This window comes from Cervus canadensis, chromosome 11 (genome assembly GCF_019320065.1).
Source record: "Cervus canadensis isolate Bull #8, Minnesota chromosome 11, ASM1932006v1, whole genome shotgun sequence".
Taxonomy (NCBI): domain Eukaryota; kingdom Metazoa; phylum Chordata; class Mammalia; order Artiodactyla; family Cervidae; genus Cervus; species Cervus canadensis.
In genome coordinates, this window is record NC_057396.1 from 58,156,334 (window position 1) to 58,177,809 (window position 21,476).

Here is a 21,476-nt window from a genome sequence, read left to right on the forward strand (position 1 = left end):
AATGTACACATAAACTCTATAATGGAGGGAAAAACTTTATCATCTATGTTTAAAGTTGGTTCAGAATTACTTCAATTGAGAATCCTTAGAGAGATATTAAATCAGTTTAGTTGTAAGTGGCAATTCTTACCATAAAAAGAATAGAAAAGAACAGATTAGAATATACCAGCAATCATCACATGTGAGAAATTTCATAACTTTTGTCTTAATTATATGTAAATACAAACACATGTCGGAGAAGGCACTGGCAACCCAGTCCAGTACTCTTGCCTGGAAAATCCCATGAATGGAGGAGCCTGGTAGGCTGCAGTCCATGGGGTTGCTAGGAATCAGACACGACTGAGCGACTTCACTTTCACTTTTCACTTTCATGCATTAGAGAAGGAAATAGCAACCCACTCCAGTATTCCTGTCTGGAGAATCCCAGGGACGGGGGAGCCTGGTGGGCTGCCGTCAACAGGGTCGCACAGAGTCGGACCCAACTGAAGTGACTTAGCAACAGCAGCAGCAGCAAACACATGTATGTGTGCTGGATCATAACATGAAATGTATTTTTTACTGAGAGTTGCAATCTGAAAACAGCTTTCACAATATGACACAACCAGCTTGATAAAGTGAGAAATACACTAGTTTTGAAGATTTGTGGTAAAATACAGATTTTTATAATGTACTTTGAAAACAACATATCCACCTTTATAGATTCCTTTAAGAATCCCCAACAGATATGGGTTCAAATTCTGTCTCTTATCAGGTTACGTGTCTGGGTCTCAGTTTCCTCATCTATAAACAGGGATACTTATTTCACAGGGTGTGAGGATTAAATGAGGTAGTATATTAAAATCCTGGCATATAGTAAGGGTTCAACAGCTAATGAACAAGAAATGAGAATGTTTTTATGCTCAAAACACACCTCTTTGGTCATTTAAAGGAGACGTGTAATATTTAATTTGAGGTTTCACCCATATTTTACTCTTAACAGATCAAAACATTCTCACATTTCAATACTGTTCTTATTATCCAAAAATGCTTAGGGCTTCCCTACCCTGACCAACAATTTGAATAGCTAAACTCAAACAATGATTCCATATAGGAAAGCAGTCATTAAAAAATGCTGACTGTATCTTCATTTTTAAAATTTGGCATCATAGTGTTACTAACAAACTCTTGTAAATAGTTCATTTATAGAAGTTTATTATAATAAATTTATTGATAGTATTTGTAAATACACTTTTATAATAAAAACTATATTTACATTATCTATATTTCATTATTAAAATATTTTAAAATAAAGTCATAATACTACAAAATGCCTAAAGCATTACCTCAGCATTCACCATATAACTTGATTCAGTAGGACAAGTATTGCAGTGTTTTTAAAAAAGAGATTTTAAAAAATAATAAAAGATTTTTTTTCAGAAGCACATAAAAAATATATTTTACCACAATTTAAGAGCTCTAAAGGCCTTTTTACCTTTATAAGTGTTTATTAAAAATTACATTTTAAATACTCTACAGAAGAAAGTAAGTTAGCCTATAATTCTGATAGGGGTCAGAGTAATAACATAGAATGGACAAATTACACTGTCATTCTACTTAAATTATTTAAGTTATTTAATTTGACCTGTAGATAGTCTCTTGTCTTCTCATCATGCCTGACTTTTAAGTGGGAGGTCTTCACTCATGATGATCCTCTAATAGAAGCGAAGCTCTCTCCATTTAACCCGTGCTGTTATCAATCATGTTCAGGGATAAATGAGCCTGTAAGATTTTGCCAGTATCACAAATGACACTGTGACCCGAGGCCGACATCTTTATTTGCTTCTCCAGTGATTCACTTCAGCAGATATTAACCAATTTTATAATCCATGAAAGGCAAAATTAAAGGACACCATCCATAAAACAGAATAATTCCTATCAGCAACAAAGTGATGTGTGTATTATCTTATAAATTATATGGCCATACAGTGTGGTAATGTAATGAAGTAAAGATGGTAATAATCAAATGCCTAGGGCACACGCTAATATGCATTTAATCACACAGCATGAAGCCATTTGTCACTACAGTTGAATGCATGTGTACATAAAATACATGAGTCACGTCCTTATTGTTATACTATAACAGCATCAATTTCACACTATCATTTCACATAATAACAATCGGTAGTCTTTGACATTAGCTAAAACATTCAGAGTGTAAACAAAATCATCAAAAACAGCTTTACAAATACTTAACAAAAATTTGATTTTTCAGTTACTAAAACTTCAAGAGTTTTTCCCCCAAAACTCTTTGCTAAAAAGCTGTAAGTTCCAAGTTTCCTTTTTTTTCTTAAATAGCCCATAGCTAGCTTTTCATCATACTTTTTATTCTTGGAAATACTCTAATGACTTGAACTGAATGCTATATCAATTTTATAAGCATGTCTCCTTCATAAGTAATTTATTAATATTTGTGTGAAACATGAATGACATGTCAAAAAAGTGAGCCCATATATAGAAAACTGCATTCATTAATTACACACAAGCTAGTGTGTACAGATTGAAAAAGACTGAGAAAAAACGAACAAAACAGGATTTAAAAATACACAATCACTATTTAAGTATTAATCTTGGATTGCTACAAGACTCATTGGAAAATCACCTTAACTCCATCAGAACCATTTGTAACAATATGATAATCATGACAAACATTTCCTAGAGTGTATTCCCTCTAAAAGTGAAGAACCAAAGGGTTTTTTATGTTTCACACTGCACAGTGCCAAACTGGAACTGATTAAATTTGCACTCACATTCTATCTTGCATTAGCAATAACTGTGTGTTAGCTACTACCTTTTGAGTAGTGAGACTAGTGGCCAATTCTCTTTTTTTTTTTCTTTAAAGCATCTAATTACATAGCATATATTTAATAGATAGGACAAAAGCTGAGAGGTACAAGTCATAGAACTGAGCAAAGGGCCTGAGTGACCACCTCCCTCATTATACTGCCTTATACAATAATTTACTAAAGTCAGGCACTCAATTTTTGTTGCACTGCATGTTGTGGTGAAAGTATTTCCTGAAACTGTACATGTATCTTAAGATACCTTAAAACATATGTGTTTATATCCTAAGACATCTTAAGGATATCATAGGGAAGAATAATTACGTAATGAAGAAAAATGGAAAAAGTGCCCACTATGGATTTTTTTAAGTTAGATTTCTTATATAGAGATAGCAAAGAATAAGAGGATATAATTAAATGCATCTCTCTGTTCAAGAAACTGCAAGTGATACAAATGTGAGTTAATGGTTTTTATCGTCGAAGTCTGGAAAGGTAGATAAAACATTTATTCAAATAAGTGTAAACCCAGACAGATAACACTAGGCATGATATAAAAGACATGATAGATAAAAAAGGGTTTCCTAAGGGGCTTCCCTGGTGGCTCAGATGGTAAAGAATTTGCTCGCAATGCAGGAAACCTGGGTTCAGTCCTTGAGTTGGGAAGATCCTCTGGAGAAGAGAATGGCTAGCCACTCCAGTATTCTTGCCCTGGAAAATTCCATGGACAAAAGAGCCTGGTGGGCTACAGTCTATGGGGTCCCAAAGAGCTGGACGTAACTTAACACTTTCAACTTTCATTCTCAAGGGTTCAAAATACACAGTGCTTAAGCCTCATTTATTCACCTATAAAATGAGGATGTTAAGCTAAATTTAAACTATAATTTGACTGTTAATTTGTAAATATCCTGTCTCATTACCCAAATAATTATAAGTACAACAGCAAATTGAAGCAGATGATATCTAGTGCTACTTCTAGCTGTAAAACTCTGATTTAATTAACCTTCAGAGGAGAGATTTTAGTCTATTGAGGAATTCAAGAAACAGTTCATGAGACAGACCTGAGTAAAGGGAAATCAAATTTGGGTGAAGGATAGGAGGGTAGTTCTTACTGACACAAATTGATTTGGAAAGTAGGAGGTTGTTCAGTTCAGTTGAGTCACTCAGTCGTGTCTGACTTTTTGCAACCCCATGGACTGCAGCACGCCAGGCCTCCCTGTCCATCACCAACTCCCACAGTTTACTCAAACTCATGTCCATTGAGTCGGTGATGCCATCCAACCATCTCATCCTCTGTCATCCCCTTCTCCTCCTCCCACCTTCAATCTCTCCCAGCATCAGGGTCTTTTCAAATGAGTCAGTTCTTTGCATCAGGTGGCCAAAGTATTGGAGTTTCGGCTTCAACATCAGTCCTTCCAATGAATATTCAAGACTGATTTCCTTTAAGATGGACTGGTTGGATCTCCTTGCAGTCCAAGGGACTCTCAAGAGTCTTCTCCAACACCACAGTTCAAAAACATCAATTCTTAAAAACAAAAACATCAATTCTTCAGTCAGTCTCTCCCATCAGGAAGCTTCCATAAGCCTCTTATCCTTCTCCATTAGAGGGCAGACAGACTGAAAACCACAATCACAGAAAACTAACCAATCTGATCACATGGACCACAGCCTTGTCTAACTCAATGAAGCCATGAACCATGCCGTGTAGGGCCACTCAAGACGGACAGGTCATGGTGGAGAGTTCTGACAAAATGTGGTCCACTGGAGAAAGGAATGGCAAACTACTTCAGTATTCTTGCCTTGAGAACCCCATGAAGAGTATGAAGGGGCAAAAAGATATGACACTGAAAGGAAGTTGTTAATAAGCACTTTTCACAAAATGAAACATTAAGTGAGATTTAAGGTCATAAGTAATTGAAGCGACTTAGCATGCATGCAATCAAGGAAAAGTAGGGGACAGAAGAGAAGAAATTCAAACATTTTACAGAAAAAAGATCAAGTGATTAAATACAAAAAGAGAGAGCAGGCAGGCAGGTCTTGAGGATATTCAAGCCATGTTAAGGAACTTGAACTTAATATTAACATCATCACACATTCAACTCTCTACCATAGAACGTCTTTCTCTACTTTTCTGTTTAAACATATTTAAACAAAAATCAGATCAAATTCCATTTCCTCCATAAAATTTTCTTACACATCTGTTTTTCACCAACTGCTCCTGTACTTGCTGCCCATAAGATTAGTACCTTACTGTGTATACGGCTCTGTTCTTATTGTCTGGTTCACATAATCTTGTATATTATGTCAATTGATAATGCTGCCACGAAAGTTATTTTTCATTAACTGTTTTGTGTTTACAGGTTTCTTAAGCTCCAGTGAGAAATGCACTATGGGAACACCTGGTAAGTATTTCTTCTAATTTTCTATTAATTATGTGTAGTTACCAAAACACTGAGCTTCTTACAGAAAATGTTTTACACTACTATGAGTAAAATGTTCTCTATTTACAGTAAAAATCTTAGCCAAATTTCTTCTTGATTTAAGAAAAGGAGTAGGGATTTCATATACAAATACTGTAAAGTCAGAAATACTGAAATTCTAAAAATGAATGGTCTGAGATGTGTGAAAGAGAGAACTGGAAATTCTCTCCCTAACAATCATTATGGAACCAAACATGAAATAAACTATTACAGGTACCATAAATTCAACTAATCCAAAACAACTTTGGATCAAGAACATAAGCACTGATTTTGGTCAGCTTATAAATAAAACGTAGGAAAATCCTTTATATATTTCTTAAACACTTAACCTTTAACTAAACTCCAAATGTTCCCAAATATGAAACAAAAATTGCCAAAATGTCTTCACATGGCTCACTCTAACACACCTGGAAATTTGCTGCTCACTGAATTTAAACTGAAAATAAAAGTTTTAGTTTATATGAAATTTACCAGTGCCAGAGAATTTCATAAAGACTTTTCTTATTAACAGAAAGTTTCCATGGGTAAGAAGAAAACTAAGAAGCTGAAAGGCTTTCTGACATATTTTCTGCCATGTCAATACCAGCAAATAGGATAAATAAGTTATAAAAATTAGGTGAGTAATTTACAACAAAAATTTTCACCTGAAATACAGCATACATTACAACAAAAACATTTTGGCCCTAATTATCAACATGATCATTTCCCAAAGTGTATTCTAATGGTAACCAAGGTAAACCTCTAAAAATAGGTTCCATGGTCAAATAAATCTGGAAAACACTGAATACTAACTCCTCATCTTACAGATGAACAGTACCACTAGTATAGGTAGAATTGGTTTAACTTTAACCTAAATCCCCCAAGTTTATCTTGACCAGGAAACACCTTTTGGTTATTCATAATGTCAATATTCCAGGGAATATATTTCCAAAGAATGTATTTTGGGGAATTCCATCAATAAAACTTTTCCTCTGTTCTTACTTTGCCTGAATTATTATCAAGAATAATTTCCCTGCAAGAAACACTGTGTTCATTCAACTATTCAGTTCAATTCAGTCTCTCAGTCGTGTCTGACTCTTTGTGACCCCATGGACTGCAGCACACCAGGCTTCCCTGTCCATCACCAACTTGCGGAGCTTACTCAAACTCAGGGCCATCGAATCGGTGGTGCCATCGAACCATCTCATCCTCTCATCATTCAACTATTATCAGGACTAAACGAAGAATAAATATCAACAGATATTTACCATTTTTTAAAAAGACTGGAAAAAAATAAAATAGAAAATATAAAGTAAGTATTTCCTCATATGTATCTTAGCATTTTATTTCAGGTGTAAGTATTGGGTTGGCCGAGTTTTTCCATAACATCTTACAGAAAAACTCAAACTTTTTGGCCAACCCAATATATGTTTACATTGGCCTGCACATAAAATGTATTTTTCAATGTGGAATATTCCAAAAAAGTTGGGTGAAACAGGTTTCTTTACTGCAGGATTTTTGAGAGCCTTTATTGAAATTTCCAAGAGCATATCTGGTTACAGGAACCTTTTTTTTACTGAAGCATCTCCAAGGACTAGTGCTCCTTGGAACACAATTTAGGAAACACTGGCTTTTGGAAACCATGCACCTCCAACTGTCTTGAGGCACATTATACAAAATCAATGTTCAGGGACTTCTCTGGCAGTCAAGTAGCTAAGACTTCACCTTACAATGCAAGGAGTGTGGGTTTGATCCCTTTGGGAAGCTAAGATCCCCCATGCCCTCAAGGCCAAAAAGCCAAAACATAAAACAGAAGCAATACCGTAACAAATTCAAGACAAAACATAAAATAGAAGCAATATTGTAACAAAGTCAATAAAGAGGTTAAAAATGATCCACACACACACACAAAAAAAAAAACAAAAAACTAAAAAACAGTGTTCAGTTCTCACCTCTCAGAATATCCACAGATTTCTCATTTTAATTTCCGGTTCTTCACCACTTGGTCAAACTTCCAATAACTTTAATTTGACTAGCAAGAAATTGCAATTAAGCACCTGTATTCCAATTCTGCTCTACCACTTACTAGTTGTATAGTTTATCAGCCTTGTAGTTTATAGGCCTTGCATTATTTTTTTTTTTTTTGGTAGGTAAACTTGAATTTATTAAATGTCAAAAATATTTGATTTTTTCAACCATTTAAAAATGCAGAGCTTTAGTTCACAGACCATACAAAAACAGGTGGGAGACCAGTTGCCAAACCCTGGTTCACATCATAGAATAGCATATAAACATGCTTTTTATGGGACTTTCCTGGCAGCCAAGTGGGTTCAATCCCTGGTTGGGGAACTAAGACCCTGCATGTCTTGTGGCAAGGCATCCCCCCCCCCAACAGTTTATTTTAAAAAGGTGCTGCGTTCAGGTACAAGGATGACACATATGTGTACTTCCTGTAACAGTAGGTTTAAGAGCTGCTAGTTATAGGGAACCATAAGACAACAAAACTTTTAAAAAGCCAGTTCCTACTTTACTAGCTTCTAGTACTTACTAGTACTTCTAAGTACTTGGTAGCTAGAGAACATTTCTATCATTGGACAGCCCTGTGTCCTGACAGGAGCATTTATTCAGTACGTCATCACAAACCATATAATACAATAACAGTTCCAACGTAACGTATCATATTTATTACTGGTCTCAGACTGATAGTTTTGAGGAAATAAGAAACATCAGGAGCCAAGCATTACAGTAGTGATGTTCTCACTGTGATACGGCTGCTTAAATAAGTGATCTTAACATGTGTGCCACTTTTTATGTGACGCTTCTTATAGACCCAGCTTGGTTCTTCTCCAATGTCTTCTCTTGGAGTTGTACCTAATTTTATTGCCAGTTTTCATTCGAATCCATTGAGGAATGGGACGATTCTGCTTTTGCTTCTTGGCCAGGAATCGCTTGATCCTGAAAGTCTTGTGAGAAGACATGGTGCGGACAGAACTCAACCGCACATAGGATGGCGGAGAAGAGAAAAGAGTAGGCCTTGCATTATTATTTAATCTCTTTCCCACGTCTTCCTCAGATGATAAAAGAATAATGGGAATAGTTATGTCGGAAGGTTTGGGATTTGTTGTTTAGGATTAAGTGAGATAATATGCCTATTTAGTCCAGTGCCTGGCATTCAGCATGACAGATACCTACTACAATCAGAATAGCACTATGATAGCAGGAGGAGTAATGAAATTCATAGCCAAAACTAAAGAAACTATTAAAAAACGCTATGCTGCCACCTAGTGGCACTCTGATATAAAAATTAATGTTCAGTTCAGTTCAGTTCAGACACTCAGTCGTGTCCAACTCTGCGACCCCATGAGGCACGCCATGCCTCCCTGTCCATCACCAACTCCCGGAGTTTATCTAAACTCATGTCCATCGAGTCGGTGATGCCATCCAGCCATCTCATCCCCTCTCCTCCTGCCCCCAATCCCTCCCAGCATAATATGGTATGAAGCAGTATAAAAAATAAAATATTCTATCAAGTTGTATTAGCACACTTCATAAATCTTCGAGTAGAGAAATATAATTTTGAAAAATTCACTAACTACTCCAAACCAACCCTGAAACCAGGTAGGGTTATCATAAACACTCAAATTGGCTAAAGAGATAACAGCAAAGAGAACTGTGAAGGCCTGCAGAAAAAATTCCACCCACACAGTATTTGCTGATTTTCATGTTGGAATATTTCAGCAATGGTTTTCCATTCAAGGTACAAAACAAAAAAAGCCACAGACATTTATAACCAACGAAAAATAGCAAATAATCAAAAATACAAAAATCTAAGGGGAAGAGCCTTAGTGGAATCTTCACACTTTTTAAAGATCATTACAAATCTTTCTGGAGTTTAGTAAAACAAAGAAACATAATAATAAGTATATGGGTTTGGTTCAATATGAATTTATTAAGTAACTTCTACATACAAAATCAAATGCTTTACAGAACAGATGGGGAATCTTAGTTCCTCAACCAGGGATGGAACCCTTGCCCGCTACAGTGGAAGCCTGGAGTCTTACTGGACTGCCAAGGAAATCCCCTAAGTGAACTAATTATAAAGGTTCCCATAAATGCCTTGAGAGACATCACTGTCTAAACGTAAAGCTAAGAGGAAGATTAAGACAGTAACATGAGTTATTTAAAACCACAACTCGACATCATCAGGATTAGGCCAGCCATTTCCTCAGGGAGACTCCATTTCAGTCAGCTTGCGCAAAGCACTTCAGAATAAAATTACCCTAAGAATACAGAAAACCGGAGAAATTTTCCTTGAGAATGCACGCACTTCAGTAACTGCCCACAGCCCTAGAAGAATTTTTGCACGATACTTCAAATATTATGCAAAGTAACATCCACCAAAGAAAATTTAGACTCATCATAGTCTGAAATGATACTTTGAACACCAAACTCCTAAATTTTTCACAAGAGTGACAACATGATTACAGATTCTAAAATGCAAACGTGATGTTTACAAACAAAACAACCCTAAAGCACACATATAGGATGGATGCGGCTACCCTTCCCTATAACGAACACACAAGACCCACGTACTAACCTGCAGCCTCCACAACGTTTTCAGGAAATGCCACGAGAAGCCCAAAGAGAGAGCGGCCCAACAGTGCAGGACCCTCCCAGGTCTGGCGGGTGGAAGATTCTAGACGACACAACGCAAAAATCAGGGGACCTGGGGGCAAGTCAAATACCCTGAGCAGCCTGAGATGCAGGTCAAGCTCTTAAATGGACCTTAGGCGAAAAAGAATCGGGACTGCCTCGAAACAGTCACCCTCAAGCTATTGACCACTCCGAGTTACCTCAGTCGAAGGCTTCTATCGCCCCGTCGCCCCCATGCTTCCGGTTCGCCTTACAGTACTTCCGGTTTTCATTCCTCTGGATCCCTAGTTGAGCGAGGGTGGAGAATCTTGAACACCTGGGGCAATACGATTGATTTTTTTTTTTGTTTGTTTGGTTGTGTTTAAGAGAAAGCTCCTGGAAACTTATCTCTGGATGTTCCATGTTTTTCTTTGTTCCCTCTAAGTATTGATTTACATATCCATGTTAAAAAAAAAAAAAAAAATCTTGGGATCCTGTTTGTGTTTCTGAGAGTGAACGGGTTCACAGCTGACAAGCATCCGACAGAATCAGCTTACAAGGAGATTGATGAGTGGCAGCCGTGTGTGTCACGGTGCATGATCTCAAGTTTTCAGCCTGAGACCTCCTGAGAAGAGAAAAAAAATCTTTGAAAAGATAAAGTGAAACCTAATAGGAGCAATAGGAACTGCGAAAGCGGACAGGAGAAAGAGGGAGCCCTCACTGATTTTTATATACTTTTTATGTTTGAATCAGGTGGAAGTATTATCCATGCAAAAAATTAAACGTTGATTTTAAGTGCAATAATAAAGAGATAATGACGACACCTATTCCAGCACCTAACTAATATAGAATACAATATATATCAGGCCTCCTATCTATAGTTTTTGCTCTGTTATCAAAATCTGAAAGAAATGGTTCCTGTCCTCAAATTTTTAACCATATCTGCAGGTAAAAGTCTATCTGGAACTCTCTTTTAACTCTCTCACTTCCTTTAGGTCTTTGCCCAAATGTCACCATTTTAGGGAGACCTTGCTTGACTACCCTAAATAAAACAGTAACACCCATACATGTAGCCTACTACCCCTTTCCCTTGCCTTTTTTTTTTTTTTTTTTTAATGTAAACAGTGCCCCTGAAATGAAACTTTGTAATAAACTGCACTATTGGCTTCCCTATTGGGCTTCCACAAGGTCTTGAGTTTCTTTGTTTTGTTGGTGGAGCTGCAGGGCTAGCTTGTGGGATCTTAGTTCCCGCACCAGAGACTCAACTCAGGGGCACAGCAGCGAAAGCAGAGTCCTAAGCATTGGACTGCTGGGAATTCCGCCACCCGCCTCTTGCTTTAGACTCTGGAACACAATCACCAGCTAACATGGTATGTTTGTCTATTGTCTATATCCTGAAACATAAGTGCCATGTAGGCAGAGACTAGTTTTGTTCACTTTTAAAAAAATATTTTAAACTGAAGTATAGTTGACCTATGATATTATATGTTACAGGTGACATAGTGATTCACAATTTTTAAAGGTTATACTCCATTCATGAAAGTCAAAGTGTTAGTTGCTCAGCCGTGTCCGAATCTTTGTGACCACATGGACCATAGCCTGCTAGGCTCCTCTGTCTATAGAATTCTCCAGGCAAGAATACTGGAGTGGATAGCCATTCCCTTCTCCAGGGAATCTTCCCAACCCAGGGATCAAATCCAGGTCTCCCACACTGCAGGCAGATTGTTTACAGTTTGAACCATCGGGAAGCACATACTCTCTTCATAGTTATTATAAAATATTGACTACATTCCCGGTATTTTACTATATATCCTTGTATTTTATTTATTTTGTACATAATAGTTCGTACCTCTATTAATCCCTTGCCCCTTTCTTGCCCCTCCCCGCCTTCCCTCACCACAATGGTAATCACTAGTTTATCCCCTTTATCTGTGGGTCTGTTTCTTTTTCTTGTATTCAGTAGTTTGCTGTATTTTTTAGATTCCACATACAAATACAGTGTTTGTCTTTCTCTGTCTGATTTATTTCACTAAGCGTAACACCCTCCAAGCCCATCCATGTTGCTGCAAATGGCAAAATTTCACTTTTTTTTAATGCATGAGCAGTAGGCCCTTGTGTGTATATAATATATATATACCACCACTTTTTTATACATTCATCTATTAATGGACATCTAGGTTGCTTCCATACCTTGACAATTATAACTAACACTGCTATGACATTGGGGTTCACGTGTCTGTTCAAATTACTGCTTTATTCTTAAAGAGATGGGAATACCAGACCACCTGACCTGCCTCTTGAGAAATCTGTATGCAAGTCAGGAAACAGCAGTTAGAACTGGACATGGAACAACAGACTGGTTCCAAATAGGAAAAGGAGTACGTCAAGGCTGTATATTGTCACCCTGCTTATTTAACTTATATGCAGAGTACATCATGAGAAATGCTGGGATGGAGGAAGCACAAGCTGGAATCAAGATTGCCGGGAGAAATATCAGTAACCTCAGATATGCAGATGACACCACCCTTATGGCAGAAAGTGAAGAACTAAAGAGCCTCTTGATGAAAGTGAAAGAGGAAAGTGAAAAAGTTGGCTTAAAACTCAACATTCAGAAAACTAAGATCATGGCATCTAGTCTCATCACGTCATGGTAACTAGATGGGGAAACAGTGGAAACAGTGACAGACTATTTTGGGGGGGCTCCAAAATCACTGCAGATGGTGATTGCAGCCATGAAATTAAAAGACGCTTACTCCTTAGAAGAAATGTTTTATGACCAACCTACATAGTATGTTAAAAAGCAGGATATTACTTTGCCAACAAAGGTCCATCTAGTCAAGGCTTTGGTTTTTCCAGTAGTCATATATGGATGTGAGAGTTGGACTATAAAAAAAGCTAAAGAAGGCTGAGTGCCGAAGAAGATAAAAGAACTCTGTCAGGTTCTCTGGAGGCTAAAGATGAGTAAGTCTGTTCTTTCCTTTGATAAGAACTTTACTCAGCCCACATTCTTAGATATAGCTCTTAGATTAAATTCTCCTCCAGAACAGAGATTGTGGTGTTTCTCTCTCTATCCTCAGGGCTAAATGAATGAATAAATAGAAGAATGAGTGTTCTAGTAGAGATGTTCCCTGTTTAAGATGTAAACTACAAGAAATCATTTCTAGCCTCTTCACAGTGTAATCGAAATTGCTTAAGAACAATAAAAGGAGTGAGGAGATATCTATCATGAAGTGAAGTGAAGTCGCTCAGTCATGTCCGACTCTTTGCAACCCCATGCACTGTAGCCTACCAGGCTCCTCCATCCATGGGATTTTCCAGGCTGGAGTGGGTTGCCATTTCCTTCTCCAGAGGATCTTCCCCACCCAGGGATCAAACCCGGGTCTCCCACAGTATAGGCAGACGCTTTACTGTCTGCGCCACCAGGGAAGTCTTTCTATGATAGCTATCACAGAAACAGTTTAAAGAACAAGGTGGACAAATGGAAATCGAGGAAAGACTGGGAGAAGGAAAAAGAAAAAGCACTGTCTAGAAGGAATCAGTAGAAACAGAGGCTGACTTTATTTTTGGGGGGGCTCCAAAATCACTGCAGGTGGTGACTGCAGCCATGAAATAAAAAGACGCTTACTCCTTGGAAGGAAAGTTATGACCAAACTAGACAGCATATTAAAAAGCAGAGACATTACTTTGCCAACAAAGGTCCATCTAATAAAGGCTATGGTTTTTCCAGTAGTCATGTATGGATGTGAGAGTTGGACTATAAAGAAAGATGAGTGCCAAAGAATTGATGTTTGTGAACTGTGGTGTTGGAGAAGAGTCTTGAGAGCCCCTTGGACTGCAAGGAGATCCAACCAGTCCATCCTAAAGGAGATCAGTCCTGAGTGTTCATTGAAAGGACTGATGTTGAAGCTGAAAAAACTCCAATACTTTGGCCACCTGACGCAAAGAGCTGACTCATTTGAAAAGACCCTGATGCTGGGAGATCGAAGGTAGGAGGAGAAGGCGACAACAGAGAATGAGATGGTTGGATGGCATCACCAGCTCAATGGACATGAGTATGAGTAGCCTCCAGAGTTGGTGATGGACAGGGAGGCCTGGCGTGTTGCAGCCCACGGGGTCCCAAAGAGCTGGACAGACTGAGCAACTGACCTGAACTGAACTGATAGTTCTATTTTTAGTTTTTTGAGAACCCTCCTATTTTCAAAGTAGCTGCACCAATTTACATCCCCACCTATAGTGAATGAAAGTTCCCTTTTCTCCCCATCCTCATCAGCATTTGTTATTTGTGTTCATAGTGATGACAGTCATTCTGACTGGTGTGAGGTGATATCACATTGTGGTTTTGATTTGCATTTCCTTGATGATTAGCTATGTTGAGCATCTTTTCAAAGGCTTGTTGGTCATTTGCATGTCCTAATTGGGAAAATGTCTATTCAGGTCTTCTGTCCATTTTTCAATCAGGTAGTTTGTTTTTTTAATGTTGAGTTGTATGAGCTGTTTATATACTTGGGATGTTAACCCCTTATCAGTCATAGCATTTGTAAATTTCTTCTCCCATTCAGTTGGTTGTCTTTTCATTCTGTCAGTGGTTTCCTTTGCTGTGTAGTTCTGTTCATTTTTGCATACCAAATTCTCAAACAATGCCTGGCACATAAATGCCAAATAAATGAATGGATGGAATACAACCCTTCACTCTGGTATATGCCAACTATAACAGCTATACTCTGATAATGCCTAGGATATACTGATAATTTACTGTGTCATACAATGAGCTAAGTGTTTCACATGTATTATCTTGTTTCAGTCTCCACAACAACACTGTTACTACATACCTTTTGCACATTAAGAAACTAAGGTGTTCAGAGAGGTTAAGGAATTGAATTTAATGACTTCTGATCTCCATATAAAGTGAAAGTGAAAGTCGCTCAGTCGTGTCAGACTCTTTGTGACTCCCTGGACTGCATGCAGCGCGTGGAATTCTCCAGGCCAGAATACTTCAGTGGGTAGATTTTCCCTTCTCCAAGGGATCTTCCCAACCCAGGGATCAAACCCAGGTCTCCCCCTTTGCAGGCAGATTTTTCACCAGCTGAGCCACAAGGGATCTTCTTATAATTCAATGCAGATTTCTCAATGGTTGGTAAATATAAAATATAACTTGTCCCTAGAAGAAATATTTAAAATAACTTTTGGAAAATTTTTTGCCATTTCTCCTTTTCTAAAATATTCTCTATAGACATCTGATTCAATGGAAAACAGCTGGTTTCAACTGAAGTGCCTATTTTAAAATAAGAGTAGTTAATTGATTAAAATAATGCACTTATGTTAACAACAATTAACAATTAGAATTAGGACCTAGTAATCCCAGTTTTGAGATAACATTTCAAGGAGAATAATCACATGGAAACAGGAGAAGGAAGAATAACAACTGTACAGCGGTGTTCATAGCAGTGCTATTTATAGTAATGAAAACTTTGAAATAATCATTCTGAAATGTCAAATATTTAGAAAACTACATAGTATATTAATATATGCAAACTTTTAAAAAATAAGTATACTGTTTCAAAGCATAAAAATATAAGTAATCTCAAAGAACACAGCAACAGGTATGCTGATTATAACTTTGAATTCTGAGAAGGATCAGAGAAAACTTTAGCACAATATAAGATCAATTAAATCTATGGAATTTTTAAAATTTTTTTTTAAATATTTAACAAGACCTGGTAAATTCTAACACCTTATTCTTTTATGTTACAACTATGTAGACTTGCCTTAAGTGATAATTGAAATTTTCTTTTATATGTAGCAAGAGAACCCATGAGATGACCATTTCTGTAGTCCCTCAAAGAACTGCAAGTCAAAATAAACTTGAGACTTTTTTTACTTTAATTTTTTAATTAAACTTTTTATTTTATATTGGAGTATGGCCATCTAACAATGTTGTGATAGTTTCAGATGGACAGCAAAGGGATTCATCCATATACACGTACCCATTCTCCCCCAGACACCCCTCCCATCCAGGCTGCCACATAACATTGAGCAGGGTTCCCTGTGTTATATAGTAGGTCCTTGTTGGTTATCCATTTTAAATATAGCAGTGCGGATTTGTCCATCCCAAACTCCCTAACTATCCCTTTCCCTCATCCTTCCCCCCAGGCAACCATAAACTCATTCTCTAAATCTGTGAGTCTGTTTCTGTTTTATAAACAAGTTCATTTGTATCATGTCTTTTTAGATTCCAAATACAAGGATTCATACAATGTTTCTGCTTCTCTGGCTGACTTACTTCCCTCAGTGTGACAATCTCTAGGTCTAATCCATGTTGCTGTGAATGACATTATTTCATTCTTTTTGATGGCTGAGTAATATTCCATTATATATATCTACCACATCTTCTTGAGATTTTTTTTATTCCTGTTGTATTAGCAAATTTTTGGTAGTGTTTGACAGAGCCATGCAGCATGTGGGATCTTAGTTCCCTGACCAGGGATCAAACCCAGGCCCCCGGCAGTGGAAACACAGAGTCTTAACCACTGGACATCCAGGGAAGTCTCTATATCAGCAATTTTTGTGGTTGAATTGTAAGACCTGATGTCAGTGAAGTATGTGATTATTGGTCATTCGTCCAGAAACTATAAAACTCCTAGAGGAGAACATAGGCAAAACACTCTCCGACATAAATCACAGCAGGATCCTCTGTGACCCACCTCCCAGAATATTGGAAATAAAAGCAAAAATAAACAAATGGGACCTAATGAAACTTAAAAGCTTTTGCACTACAAAGGAAACTATAAGTAAGGTGAAAAGACAGCCCTCAGACTGGGAGAAAATAATAGCAAATGAAGAAACAGACAAAGGATTAATCTCAAAAATATACAAGCAACTCCTGCAGCTCAATTCCAGAAAAATAAATGACCCAATCAAAAAATGGGCCAAAGAACTAAACAGACATTTCTCCAAAGAAGACATACAGATGGCTAACAAACACATGAAAAGATGCTCAACATCACTCATTATCAGAGAAATGCAAATCAAAACCACAATGAGGTACCATTACACGCCAGTCAGGATGGCTGCTATCCAAAAGTCTACAAGCAATAAATGCTGGAGAGGGTGTGGAGAAAAGGGAACCCTCTTACACTGTTGGTGGGAATGCAAACTAGTACAGCCGCTATGGAAAACAGTGTGGAGATTTCTTAAAAAACTGGAAATAGAACTGCCATATGACCCAGCAATCCCACTTCTGGGCATACACACTGAGGAAACCAGATCTGAAAGAGACACGCGCACCCCAATGTTCATTGCAGCACTGTTTATAATAGCCAGGACATGGAAGCAACCTAGATGCCCATCAGCAGACGAATGGATAAGAAAGCTGTGGTACATATACACCATGGAATATTACTCAGCCGTTAAAAAGAATTCATTTGAATCAGTTCTAATGAGATGGATGAAACTGGAGCCCATTATACAGAGTGAAGTAAGCCAGAAAGATAAAGAACATTACAGCATACTAACACATATATATGGAATTTAGAAAGATGGTAACGATAACCCTATATGCAAAACAGAAAAAGAGACACAGATGTACAGAACAGACTTTTGGACTCTGTGGGAGAAGGCGAGGGTGGGATGTTTTGAGAGAACAGCATGTATATTATCTATGGTGAAACAGACCACCGGCCCAGGTGGGATGCATGAGACAGGTGCTCGGGCCAGGTGCACTGGGAGGACCCAGGGGAATCGGGTGGGGGGGGGATCAGGATGGGGAATACATGTAACTCCATGGCTGATTCATGTCAATGTATGACAAAACCCACTGCAGTGTTGTGAAGTAATTAGCCTCCAACTAATAAAAATAATTGAAATAAATAAATAAATAAATTGGTCATTCGTATCTTTGATGCCTTTATAAACAGCATGCCCTTTTTGGAAAGCAATATGGTAATACACAGAAAAGCTATGAAAATATTTTTTCTCTCACTCAAGAATTTATAGTAAAGAAAAAACGTGTGGGAAAAATATGCATGCAATGCTATTTATTGCAGCATTATCTGTAATAGTATGAAATTGAAAATAATCTAAATATCAAATTAAAGAATGAGTAAATTATAGTGCACTAAACTGATATTTTGAAGATTACACAAAAAATAATAAGGAAATTGTGAGGGAACAAACCCCTTTCTATTATAATCATAACATTTTTATTGTATGTAACTATTTATCATATGATTGCCATAATACATAATTACATAGTTATCACATGATTATTTAATGGTCTCATACTAGAAATGGTGCTACCAATCCTTGTGTACCTTTCGAGATCTAATTTACTGCATTAGTCAGTTGTGTGGGAAAGAGATGAAAGGAAGAGTCTAAAGACAAGAAGTAAAAATTCCTAAAGGAGGACTTTCGGATTCTTTGAACCCAGTCGCAGATTTTTATGAAAGGGCCTGAGGACCTAAGTGAGGATTCATTTTAAGTTAGACAGCATTCCCCAAGTTGAAATTTTCTGTTTCGTACCACATAGACAGAAGCCTTAAGACTTCATTCTGTAAGTTATGTTACCGACCTTGTTTTATCATCTCTGAACACCAGAATTTTGATGCTAGTAGCCAGATGGAAACTACCTGGTCCAGATATCTATGTCAAAATATCTAAAAGGTATTTTAAGATAGTGTAATAAGATGGAAATTTGTTTTTAAAAATTTCTGTGTGTACGAAGGCCTAAAACTGGCATCCCAAAAGTGAAAGTGATACCCTTCAAGTGAAAATAACTGTTGAAAAAGTCATTTAATTTTTAAAATTTCATTTTATTTATAATGAATTCTATATAGTGGATGACTATCTTGTTGAATAACTTGCTAATAGAGACATGCCTTATCTAAAAGTTAATAAACATAATAAAACTGTTTAGAATTCCACACACTTCTTTCACTTGCCCGGCATACCCTTGGAGTCCTTTCCAGGATCTTCCTCCCCAGTACCTTGCCACAACTCCAAGTTCCCTTAGCTCTTACATATGCTGTTCTCTCTACCTTAACTATTATCCTACCTGCCTAAAATCACCTTCCCATTCTTTAAATTCCTGCTCACAAGTTGTCCCTTTGAAATTTCATCAACTCTTTATTCCTACCTAAGCAGAATTAATCATTCCCTCCTTTGGATAATCACTGGATTCTACATATGTTTATTGTGGTGTTTCTCACACTGCAGTGCAATTATTTGCACTTTCTCCAGAAAGACTGTGAACTCTTTCAGGACAGGGTCTCTGGTCATACTTAAATTTAAATCTCCAAATGCTAGCACAGTGGATGGCACATATCTAGTGGTTAAGAGCAGATGGCTTGCTACAAATTCTGACTCTGTCATTTGCTAGCTGATGACCTTGGGCATAGTATTCAATCTCCTTGTGCCACAACATCCACATCGGTAAATGGGAATAATAGTAATAACCAACTATAAGATATAAATACGATAGGTAAGGTGCATAAACAGCCCAGTACTGTGCATGGCAGGTAGTGAGCACTCATACTTGATAACTGTTATTATTATTAGGTATTATTATTATGCCCATTATTTATAAGAACTCAGTAAGTATTAAATGATTAAGTGAATTAATGAATGAGTGAGGTAAATGTTAAGTAGCTATCCGCCATTTAAATTCAAGCCCAGTTGATGGGAAATTCTTCTTTCTTCTGCACTCTCTCTTTTTTCTTCCCCCTTTTAGCTCTCTGTCCTCATTTCATCCTCTCAATCTGATGTAACTTTACATAGCTTTTGAATATGGTGCTGGAGAAGACTCTTGAGAGTCCCTTGGACTGCAAGGAGATCCAACCAGTCCATCCTAAAGGAGATCAGTCCTGAGTGTTCATTGGAAGGACTGATGCTGAAGCTGAAACTCCAATACTTTGGCCACATCATGTGAAGAGTTGACTCACTGGAAAAGTGCCAGGGTCCAGCCCCAGCAGGATCCAGGGGGTACCCTCAGGATGAACGGTGTTGGCGAGAGAGAGAGAAGACAAGTGAGACCAGCCTTGATAGGGCCAAGTCTGCGAGGGAGAGAGAGAGAAAGAGAGAAAGAGAGAGAGAGAGAGTGACCATATGGGGGGGTGCAGCAGGGTCTGGCAATGCTTTATTTTTTACCGTGGCTTTTATACCCTAAGTTAGTACATTTCTAAGGGGAAGATAGTTTAACATTACATCAGCTTGTCCTTCACGAAACCAGGGTGTTTTCTGCATACCCCTTTGTTTATGAGGGTCTTGTACATTATCTTCTGGCCTTGGGGCCTATTAACATTTTATGCAGGTCAGGTGAATGTAAACCTATTTTCTGTTTCTATGGTGACCTTAACTGAAAGGTAGCAGTCTCACAGGGCAACAGTACAGAGTAGAAGTATAACCTTGTTAACACAAAAATTAATCCTTCTGCAGAAGTTGTCAGTTGCATTTATCTAAGAAGTTTACCCCACACAGACTCTGCAGCTTCAGTGAGGCAGCCTCTGCCTAGCACTCCTGGCTGACAATTAGCCACCATCTCATTGTTACCACACTAGGGCTAAGCTCTTATTTTTCTAGATCTATAACTATATTAACAGTGGTTTCTATAACACAACCTTAGCACATTAAGAGCAAAAACACAGCAAGCAAATGTTAACCCAATAGCTACTTTTAGAATAATTTTTCTTGTGTTTTCTAATAGGACTTCCTCACCCCCCAAAGGGCTCTATGTCTATTAGGGCCTTTGTATGATCAGGTTCTTTATGTTATTTTATGATTAGGGTATTATAAGCAATCATGCATATTAGTACCAAGGGCATAAAAGCATTTGCCAAACAAACTAAAATACCAGCAAAGGAGTTTAAATTAAAACACTCCTTTCACCCTGGATAATCTCATAAAATACCACCACCTGGGAAACTTATTGATTAAAGTTCTAAATTGATTCTTATTTGGGAAGAGATCGGGGAAGGCCTTCTGCCTGTGTCACAGAAATTAGGGAGTAGTCTATTGAAGCAAGCATCAGAAAGACAGATACCATCTTTAAGGTGAGCGCCGGGGGCAGCTTTTCGAAATCCCTGAAAACCTGATCTGCCCTGCCTGTCAGGCTTTCTCCTCATGACCTTGTCATGGGTGGGATCTCGTGAGCTGGCCTTTTCAAAACCCCTGAAAACCTGATCTGCCTTGCCAGTCAGGTTTTCTCCCTCATGACCTTGTCATGAGTAGGGTCTTGTGTGTTGGCTCCCAGCAGAAAAGACCCTGATGCTGGGAGGGATTGGGGGCAGGAGGAGAAGGGGAGGACAGAGGATAAGATGGCTGGATGGCATCACCGACTCTATGGACATGAGTTTGAGTAAACTCCGGGAGTTGGTGATTGATAGGGAGGCCTGGCATGCTGCGGTTCATGGGTTCACAAAGAGTCAGACACAACTGAGCGACTGAACTGAACTGAACTGAACTGAACTGATTCATTGGAAGGACTGATGCTGAAACTGAAACTCCAATACTTTGGCCACCTGATGCAAAGAGCTGACTCACTGGGAAAGACCCTGATGCTGGGAAAGACCGAAGGCAG

General features: G+C 38.0%; 2 protein-coding genes across 2 annotated transcripts in view; both read right to left on the reverse strand.

Moving 5' to 3' along the window:
• Positions 1-10,140, reverse strand: part of CCDC73 (coiled-coil domain containing 73) — a 151,001-nt gene extending 140,861 nt beyond the window's left edge. The window contains exons 1-2 of the mRNA XM_043481470.1: positions 10,129-10,140; positions 9,873-9,971 (exon numbers count right to left, since the gene is read on the reverse strand). The gene's annotated coding sequence lies outside the window, so the exon portion shown is untranslated. The remainder of the gene's footprint in view (positions 1-9,872; positions 9,972-10,128) is intronic.
• LOC122449632 (60S ribosomal protein L39) lies at positions 7,937-8,306 on the reverse strand. Its single transcript, XM_043481472.1, has one exon. It carries the CDS (start codon positions 8,251-8,253, stop codon positions 8,098-8,100), a length of 156 nt encoding a protein of 51 aa, XP_043337407.1. The 5' UTR covers positions 8,254-8,306; the 3' UTR covers positions 7,937-8,097.
• Positions 10,141-21,476: the final 11,336 nt, after the last annotated feature.

Coding starts and splice junctions, on each gene's coding strand:
- LOC122449632 (XM_043481472.1), bottom strand. CDS start 8,253: ATGTCTTCTCACAAGACTTTCAGGATCAAGCGATTCCTGGCCAAGAAG.